Below are 10,853 nucleotides of genomic sequence, written 5' to 3'. Positions count from 1 at the left end.
AGAGTAAGGATTGTACATATCTATATGAATATGAGTACTGTTAAACTGTAAATTACAAAGTAAAGAATTTTACGATTGCTGTATTTCATTTGATAAAAGATCGACACGGATGATGGCCTTTTGTTGTGCCGAAATAACTGTCTTTCCGCAATACAAAATTATTTCACTTTATTGTGTATTTTATTTAAGATATAAGTATCGTTGCGCAAATCTGTACACTTATATATTTTCCCCTGTTTGTGCAGTATCCGTATATTCTGACGATCCGATAACCATCAATCGGCCAACTAGGCTATGTTTAAAAAATATAGATTTCGTTAATCTACTAGTTGTAATATACTTTATACGAGGATAGTTGGTCGAGTGGTCTTGGGTGGTGGACACAATACAGGCAGTGTTGCTACGATCTCACAGAAGCATTGGCTCAAATCCCACTTGAGGGAGACGGATTTATATAATAAAATTGAGAATGGAAATGGGGAATGTGTCAAAGAGACAACAACCCGACCATAGAACAGACAACAGCCAGTTTTTCTTGATTCCTAACCCCTATAGGTCTGTTGTGTATTTGTCATTTGTGACTTAAAAAAAATATATTACTGTTTAAACTAAGCTCCGCTGAGGTCAGACAAGACTAAATTTTGGATGAAGTATATGCAATGTGTTGTGTTAGCACCATCATAGACATGTGGCATTACATGCCTCTGGTCCTGCATGTATACATCTTATTTATCAGTTATCAAACGCTTGTACACACTTATACAATAAAATGATATAAATGTGACTGCATGGTAAGTATTACAATCCTTAACGATAGATTAAAACAGCTGATCCGGAAAAAATCCATTTACTTACCACAATACATCATGTCCTGTGTTACAACCCTATATACTGTTGAAGAGAAAAGACATGACTCGACTAACAAAAGCTTTATTTTTTCATATAGCCTAGTTGACGGTGTTACCAAAGGTGTCATAGAAGCATGGGTTCAAATCAGCTGAGGGAAGAAAAAAAATTACTAGCACAACTAACAGTGTTAGCTAAATTTCAGACGAAATATTTTCTTGTATACTGTATACTGGTTCCCAGGTTTAACTTATTCACAAATCCACATCTTGTTTAGGCGTGGGAAAACTTCGAGCTTGACATGCATGACACCGTAGTATAATCACCTCAACTGTCTAATGATTAAGAATCAATGTTGGCCTCATGTAGATGTCCTTGGTTTATTTGTGCCGTTAGGTTGATGTCTCACTGATGTATACCTACATTTTATTTAATAAAATTCATATCATAATAAGAGAGAAAGTATCGATGTTAACGCGGCTAGTTATTGATAGGAACATTTGTTTAGTACAAATTGCCCCTTCCTAGTCAAATCGATCGCCCTTTCCTACTACAGAAAGTCGCTGTCCTAGGATATGATCGAAATGGAACATTTAAGACAAAATGGATGCAAGAATTCATCTTACTTATTCCCAAAAATAATAAATCTGGACGCTAGAAAAAATCTTAGAAAAACAATATTTCTGGTTATACATCTTTCCTCTACACAAGCTACACCCTAATCCGTATGTATAGAACTGGGAAACTTTTTTTATGTAGAACTGATAGTGCAATTTGTTATGTAGAATTGAGAATGCAAACGATTAAATCCTAAAATGTGTTTTCACTGATGTGAAAAAATAAAAAAAACTCGTGGTGATGCATTTCTGAAAACTGTAAAAAAAAAAATCCCAGCAACCGAAAAAAAACCAGAATTTATTTCATGAACATTTATTTTTTTACGAGCATGCAAAATATATCATGGACAGACAGGATATCCGAAAACTCAACTTTGAATTCTAAATTTGAGTAAATCACTATTAGAAAATGTTACTGACTGAAGTATGATGGACCCACTAGGTTTCTTTTCGAATAAGAAGTGGTTTCTTGTCTGTGAATAACATGTCGCTTGTACAGCATATTATATTTTCTTTACATACATTGTGGATTAGTGGTAAATTAGAATTACACTTTCACTCTTACTAATCTCGCAAAAGTCGTTTTACATTGACACATATTGCGTTAAAAGCTCTTTACTAGTATTTATAAAGTGTTAAAAATTCTTTGAAAGTCTTTGCCGTTGACATTTATGATTTTTCCACACATTAAACGCCCACATTACAACTTAATATACACAGTCACTTGTCTCTTTCGTATATACCCGAGGCACAAAAACAACCAGCATAAAAACAAATGACATAAAGCACCGAAATAAGACTACTCGCAGTTACTGAAAGGTACAGAGTTCAAAGCCAATTACAACTAATGAATAATTCATGTTCTCCCAAACTAAAGTATTAATCATAAAACATTCAACGAATTTAGTGTAAAGACGTCATAAATAGTCCGAGGAACGCATGACCTTGTGCAATGCCAAAATATGAATAAACAGTATCTACATGATGCTCATTTTAGAAGCAGGTTTCAGACCCCGTTTCCTAGTATTTTTTACTCAGGCCTCTTTGACTGGAATGAAATTGGCGATTGTATTATCAAAAATAAAGTCTCAAACTGTTATAAATGTGCTCGTGGATATTCACAGTACCACAGTACGTCAATCTTCTAAAAAAAAAAACGGTCGATTAAAATTGAAATTAAAACCAACCGTGCAAATGAATAAAATAGATAGTTTTTATTGTGGCCACAGAAGAGAAAAAATCCATTGGACAAATAAATTAAAGTATAAGTCCCGGGTACAACATCGGAAAAGTCATCGACCACCTTTACTGGAATGCCTGGAATCAGAGACATATATACACATATATGTCTCTGCTGGAATCAAAGGCACTTGTTTCAGAAAAAAAATACAGGAAATTTTTTTCCGAGACAAGTGCCTGTGCCTGGAATCTGCCGTGTATTACGCTACACTAAAACAAAGTGTAGTAGTCAGCCGAGAACTAGACTGGTACTCGGCCGTTATTGAAAATCTTGACAATTAAAATATTTGTATATTCCGAAGGCATACTGAATATTTTACGGAGGGAACCAACCTAGCCGAGAACCAGTTTACGACCCTAGCCTGGGATCCTGGCTCACTGCTTGACAGTAGACGAAGTATTAGATTGGGTCAGGATGCCAGGCTACTTACGACCCTTAAAAATACCGGAAACTTGTCTTCCTCCGTTATTGGATTACGTTTTCAATACAATTACTACATCCGCAATAAGAAAGCCCGGAGCCCGGCGTGTAAAACCCAAAAGGATTTATTTACTCTTTATTTGCCTTATTCATTATATATTTAGGTAAATAATCCAAAAAATTACTATTTAATTAATAGATGTTTCCATTTTTTCTCCCAATAGGAAGAGACATATCTTTTTTAAGATTCATTATAGATAACTTTCATCAAAATATATCCATAACGTGAGGGTACCCAAATTGCACCTTTTTTTGCCATTTTTTTTCACCTACGTTTATTTACGATCTAGACAAAAGTTTCCATTCTGTGTTATTTTGTAGATGTATCTCTTTTTACTATATAGTTCTACCAATTTTATTTTGAATCCATATTGAATCATCATGATCATAGGTTAATATTTACTTTTATTTAATGGAGAAGCCTCCTGTTTTACTGAGTGGAGTTAGTAAATCACTCAAGTATGAGGTCAACTCCTTACCGGAAGAAGAAGAAGAAAAATGGGTTTGAACCAACCTCCAAATGATCCATGATTCTGTAATGAGGAGTACCCAATTTGCATCCATGCTTAAATTCACATCTGTAAAATTTGAATAACTGTTTTGTTTTATTTCTCCAAATATTTAGAGCAATTTGACAATACTTATTGTTAATTTTTTGAAGAAATGGATGCCTGTAACATATTTTAATTGCTCATTTTTAAAAGTTACCTTTTCAAGATTTTTTGGACGTCGCCATCCAACGTTTTCTTAGATTTTACTTTTTCCAGTAAATACTTCATCTGTTGATATATACTGTGAATGTTTTATGTATATCTAAATATATTTAGCTATGTTGAAAGACGTACATAATGTCAAATCATAAAAATACAAATTGTTTGGTCTCTATGTAAGATTTCCACTGCTATTTTTGCTAAATGGGTGCAATTTGGGTACTGTGATGTTAACTGTACCAAGTAACTTTTCATTTTCGACTAAATATGTATGTTTGACTCAGAGATTCAAAGGGGACGCTGAAGTGCAATGGTCAGCTCCGAAATATGATGGTCCTTTTGCTGAAGTGCGATGGTCCATGCCGCAACATTTGTGCAACATGAGCTAAGGTGATGTTAAAATGCATGATGAATGACAATTTGGAATCGATAATACAAACTATGATATATTTTGTTGTAATAAAAATTCATCAATCATTAAGTATAGTTATTCCTTAAAATTAATTACATTTGATGGCCTTTCATTACTTACATATTGGCACATTATCATGGTTATTACAGTTTGCCATGATGCTTGAACATGTTGAATATTGTGACGTTTTCAAAAATACAAAATTGATTTGCAGAAAGAGGATAAGTTTTGTAGATGAAGGTTTCTTGCTAACAAAGGAAAGGAAAAAGAAAGTAATGAACAATTTAAGTCTGGAACAGTTTTGAGCAGTGCATATGGAGACTACGAAAATATATAAAAACAAGTCAGGCAGCACATCATGGGGAGCAAAGTAACTGAAAGTTGACCTTGGTCTGCAGATGGGCAAAACTAGAATTAGGAAGTATGCTGCAAACTACAAATAAAATGTTTTGATCTAAATTTTGATTTTGACTTTTCTTCAAGTATGCTCCACATGTTTTTGTGTGGACAATTTAATGATAAACTTAATTATTAGCAATGTTTTCATCATATTTATATCAAGTCGAGATAGTATTGTTTCATTCTTGAGATGAATCCTGCTTTTATAAAAAGAAACCAACAGCACCTTAAGCCTAATTTGTATTGTGCTTATACATGCAGTATTAAACCTTCTGAACAGGTTAGACCAAAATAAACCTGACTGGTCCCTAGGTGTACTCCTGCTAAGCGGAAATGATGCTAATGTTTAAGTTTTTGGTGGAACATGTGACAACTCTTGATATAAATCAAGCATAAATGTACTTGGCAATTTTTATTTCATGAACACTGTTCTGACATCAGATAAATGGATGAAGGATGGTTGTGAGCAATTTCTGAGCCATGTCATGGCGAGAATAAGTTATATTCAACAACATGAGATGGACCCTGCTTAGTACTATAGCCACGCTGAACCCTTTTTTATATCGCGCTTGGACACTATAGTTACAGTCCATATAAAGACATGTCATCCAATGCGAACCCATTATACTGAATCTGCCATCCAGTCTACTTTATGACTCCATACTGCTGTGTCCTAAGTGCAGAATTAGCAAATTTGAATTTTAAAGTCTTTGGTTTGACCTGACCAGAAATCAAACCCTATCTTCCACATGCAAGTGTAGCATGCTAACCACTACACCACCATGCACATTTAATGTGGTTCTGATTTCAGACAATTGCATTTTATTTAAGCTAGTAGACACCATCACCTTTCATTGTAACAATCAACTTCAACATCACAGTGAGACCATCACACTTCAGCGTAGCTACATGAATCAACAAGTTAGCATCACAATATCACTATCATGCTTCATCTTGTTAACCAATGCACTTCAGCATGACTATTGCAGTTCAAGCACCATCGCAGTTCAGAGTCCTACTTACCGTATATGTATTAACATCAATGCACATCACATATCCAATAGCTGTTAATAAAACATTCTGTCAAGTGCTCCTTCAGTTTGAATACATGAATATGATTATGGAAAAAAAGTTCAGAATATTGAGATCTACATACTGTCTATTAAGTGTGTCAGACCACTTCTCACAGGAGTAATTGCCCTTAAAAGACAATTAAAAAAAAAAAATTGCCTAATATCTTGAAAACTATAATGCATAAACAGAAACTTTAAATAGCAAAAAGATCAGCAAGACGAGCTTCAAATAAGTCAACTTTTTTTGAGTTATTGCCCTTTGATGATGATTTTTACTAATTTTTTGCTATTTTGCCTATTATCTTAAAAACTATAATATATGCATATAGATAGAAATTTTAACACTTCTCACAGGAGTAATTGCCCTTAAAAGACAATTAAAAAAAAATTGCCTAATATCTTGAAAACTATAATGCATAAATAGAAACTTTAAATAGCAAAAAGATCAGCAAGACGAGCTTCAAATAAGTCAACTTTTTTGGAGTTATTGCCCTTTGATGATGATTTTTACTAATTTTTTGCTATTTTGCCTATTATCTTAAAAACTATAATATATGCATATAGATAGAAATTTTAAAAAGCAAAACTGATCCACAAAGCAAGATCTACAAATAAGTCAATATTGCTGAAATCGTTGGTCAACTCTTTATAAGAGCTAGTGTTTGCAATAGTCCCTATTATCTTAAAAACTACATGTATGATAGAAAGATGGAAACTTTGAAAAACAAGAAGGATCAACAAGACGAGATCTGCAAAGAGATCATCATAGATAAAATTGTCAATTGTCTTCTTATTGGAGTTATTTAACCCCTGTAATTAGGGATCAATTTTATTTTCAGTTGCTTCCTTTAGACAGACATAAATTTTCATTGACAAGAGAGAACTTGCATAATGACTAAATTTATCTGTGCATTATGTCATAATCTTTAGGTTTTTCATTCCATTTCATCTTTCGATATCAGTATGGTTCTTGCATGAGTAGATGTAAGGTAAAGACTTTCAAGTACCGATTCACTATTTAAGCAAAATTGTAATTCAATTTAAAGAACATTCAAAGATTCATTGAAGAAAAATCAGATCAGTATTAAAAAGAGTAGGTTAGATAAGGCCATACAATGGCCCCTATTTCTAGCTACAATTTTAAACTAGGATTTTTTTTACCAATATCAAAATGAATCATAACTAATACAATTACTTGATAGGAAACGTCTTTTTTTGAAAATTACTTGCATTTTGTTGATCACGTCATAAATAGCGCTCATTTTGATTTTCCATGAAAATTCAATGAAAACGGGTAAATTTCCATTGGTTTTTTGGACAGGAAACATGGATCGCATGCGTCGACAAACAAAATCTCTTAACATAATGTTTGTTATAACATTTTACATATCTGACTTGAATATTTAGTTTGTCTGATGACTGCACTAATCTATGTTTCCTAGACGTTAATTTGGTTGAAATCTAGACGATATTGTCATATTTTGCAAAAATCTCTTATTTTATGCCTATAGCCATGATAAGGGACGTAAAAATCGATGCTTTACTATAAACCTGTGACAAAAATAATTCTATTTAACTTTCTCACATGTCTTTTCATCAACTTAAAATAATTTTTATCTTGAAACATTGAACTTAATAATTGGGACCAAATATGGCCCTTACCAAACTTACTACTAAAAAAAGATAATTGCAGTTGAATAAGAGATTGTGTAAAAAAAGTACCTGTGATGATTTTGTATGTAGTATATTTTTATATACATGATATACATGTAAATGCAGGCCTGTTATTGTATTGTTTTGAAACGGGATTATTTAGCAACTAACTACCGGTAAGCTTTTTCTTTATTTATTTAAGAACCCACTGATACTTAACATGGATTATGACACGTATGATGACATGTATGATGAAGATATGCTTCAGGATATGATGGCACAATATGGTGACTACGAATTTGATGATGTTGAAGAATATGCAAGAATACCTTTCAAGGAACTAATTAGCAGCTGTGTCATTCCAACCATATCACAAGCATCACATTCATTGTTTCCAATATATTTGATGTGTTTTGTATTCAAATCAACTCTGTATTTAGGAGGCTCAGGTATGCCTTATATTTTTGATCGTGAAATGCTTCATAACATTTTACTTTTAAACTTTGAATTACTATTCCAAACCTATAGAGACTATGTTGAAACTAAAAAAAAATCCAAACATATGTAAATATTCTCCTCTGAAAAAGCATGGGTACTCAGGCGGAAACCCAGTTGAAATTAAACAAAAGAAATGGATTTTTGTTAGAGAAGGTAAAAAAGGTCAAGTTGGTAAATTTGAATTGTTTACATCTGTTTCTATGGGCTTTAAAAGTTTAATGAATGATCCTAATTTAGGATTTTATGCGTCTTATGTATGTGGTTTTACTTAAATTATGGTACAGAGCTTCGAGATATTTGTAAACTTTTAAATTATAGACAAATTTTCACAAAACAGTCGATTGTAGTAGGTGCAAATACATGTGGATTTTTTTTGTGCATAAGAATGGATTACACCGAAAAAAATTCCAACGAAAGATAATAGATTGATCTTTTTAAAGCAATAATTTGCATCTCTGCCCCCAGCGACAGTTTTTTTGGAAAAAATCCCCAAAATAGGCAATAATTTCATCAAAAAGAGAAAGTCGAGTACACCTTTTTATGTTCTGGCGTGTTTGAGTTGACTATTCTGTCTTTAAAACGTATAAAAGAAAAATATTTGATACATCCTCTCGCTTCAGATTCTATTATTTTTATATATTTAGGCTCTACGTTGATATAATAACATAATGAATTTACAGTACTAAAAAAATGAAATATATGGGTCAAGTGAAATACCTTTCTAATGAGTCATAACAACAGAGTAGGTGTGTTCGAATGACAAATTTTTACTAAAAGTACTTGACGACAGACTTTTCAAATGGATCTTAAAAATGCATAACTTCAAAAAAACTTAATTTTTTGTGTGTGTTATCTAGGGTAATTAGTCTTCAACCTCTGAATATTTTTAGTCTGCCCTTACACGAAATATTTAATTAAATATTTTTTTTATATTTTTGAACTTTCGAAAATTCCCCCTGACAACCGATCAGACAATAGTTTTAAGTTGACCAAATGCATAAAAGTACATTAGTACATTAAATGATGCTCAATAGCTAGTAGATACATTTGGCTTTTAAAATACAACTGGCATATAAGGATCGTAATGATGCTATGTGGATAAATTTATCGGTTTTCAGGAGCTAAATTGACAGCGCGTCATCACTACGATGGCTACCATTTTTAGCTTATGCCATCACTTGGCGTCCGTCGTCGTTCGTCGTCGTCGTCGTAAACTATTTCAAAAATCTTCTCCTCTGAAACTAATGGGCCAAATACCTTCAAACTTTAACTTAATGTTCCTTAGGGTATCTAGTTTATAAATTGTATCCGAAGTTTTGATCCATCGACAAACATGGCCGCCATGGCTAAAAATAGAAAATAGGGGTCAAATGCAGTTTTTGGCTTATATCTCAAAAACTAAAGCTTTTAGATCAAATCTGACATGGGGTAAAATTGTTCAATTGGTCAAGATCTATCAGCTCTGAATTTTTCAGACGAATCGAACAACCCATTGTTGGGTTGCTGCCACTGAATTGGTAGTTTTAACAAAATTTTGCAGTTTTTTGTTATTATTTTGAATATTATTATAGATATATATAAACTGTAAGCAGCAATAATGTTCAGCAAAGTAAGATCTACAAAAAAGTTAATTTGACCATATTTGTCAATTGACCCCTTAAGGAGTTATTGCCCTTTAAAGACAATTTTACACAATTTGTTCATCAAGTTTGCTAACATTTAAAAATCTTCTCCTCTGAAACTACTGGGCCAATTACCTTCAAACTTTAAATAAATGTTCCTTAGGGTATCTTGTTTATAAATTGTATCCGAAGTTTGTATCCATCGACAAACATGGCGACCATGGCTAAAAATAGAACATAAGGGTCAAATGCATTTTTTGGCTTATATCTCAGAAACTAAATCTTTTAGAGCAAATGTGACAGGGGTAAAATTGTTTTATTGGTCAAGATCTATCGGCCCTGAAATTTTCAGACGAATCGAACAACCCATTGTTGGGTTGCTGCCACCGAATTTGTAGTTTTAACAAAATTTTGCAGTTTTTTGTTATTTTTTTGAATATTATTATAGATATATATAAACTGTAAGCAGCAATAATGTTCAACAAAGTAAGATCTACAAAAAAGTTAATATGACCAAAATTGTCAATTGACCCCTTAAGGAGTTATTGCCCTTTAAAGACAATTTTACACAATTTGTTCATCAAGTTGGCTAACATTTAAAAATCTTCTCCTCTGAAATACAGGTGAGCGATTCAGGCTCTTGAGAGCCTCTTGTTACAGTTATAAAAATTAGGTGGTGTAATAGGGAGATAGTTTTGACGAAGTAGAATCCTGACTACTTGGGATTAAAATTCATATGAATCTTCTGTATGGGTTATACTTTAAAGGTTTATCCAATGACACGGTAAGCAAACCAAATTGCTAATGAACAGAACATTGGGTTAAAATCAACAAAAAGATCAATTAAATTGTGTCTAAAGTCCTGTAAGGGACCACTTGATGCATTTGTGAACCCCTTTAAGAATTATGGTTAATGACACTACTCACCAAGTAAAGCTTCCACTGTTTCTAACATTATAAAATGTAACAACAAAATTGAAGAACAGAATTATCATGTGGAAGAAAAATTTCTACCTACTTTGATGAAAAGATACTTTTGAGATTATCTTTAAGAAAAATTGTTAGTTACCATAACTGCTCTAAACATGGTTGCCACAATTACGCAGATAAAAGTTGGACCAAAAATGGGACATGGTCATCAACCACAATTTCAAAAAGGGTCATATATATACCCAATTTGAAAGCAATAAATTTGTTTTTTCTAAAATTCACAAATATATGTTATAAAAACATTAATATTGTTATATTAGTGGTATGTATCCAGCCCTGGGATTTACTGTGAGATTTGAACACAAGAAGTTAT

At 32.6% G+C, this 10,853-nt stretch overlaps 1 protein-coding gene across 1 annotated transcript in view; it reads left to right on the top strand.

Annotated features, from left to right (window-relative positions):
• The first annotated feature begins 7,638 nt into the window (after window positions 1–7,638).
• LOC127728009 (protein-serine O-palmitoleoyltransferase porcupine-like) overlaps window positions 7,639–10,853 on the top strand; it is a 30,949-nt gene continuing 27,734 nt past the window's right edge. The window contains exon 1 of the mRNA XM_052235156.1: window positions 7,639–7,879. Within this exon, the coding sequence (XP_052091116.1) occupies window positions 7,651–7,879 (229 nt within the window). The 5' untranslated portion in view covers window positions 7,639–7,650. The remainder of the gene's footprint in view (window positions 7,880–10,853) is intronic.

This window comes from Mytilus californianus, unplaced genomic scaffold (genome assembly GCF_021869535.1).
Source record: "Mytilus californianus isolate M0D057914Y unplaced genomic scaffold, xbMytCali1.0.p SCAF_1, whole genome shotgun sequence".
Lineage (NCBI taxonomy): Eukaryota > Metazoa > Mollusca > Bivalvia > Mytilida > Mytilidae > Mytilus > Mytilus californianus.
This window is presented reverse-complemented; position numbering and strand designations above follow the sequence as displayed.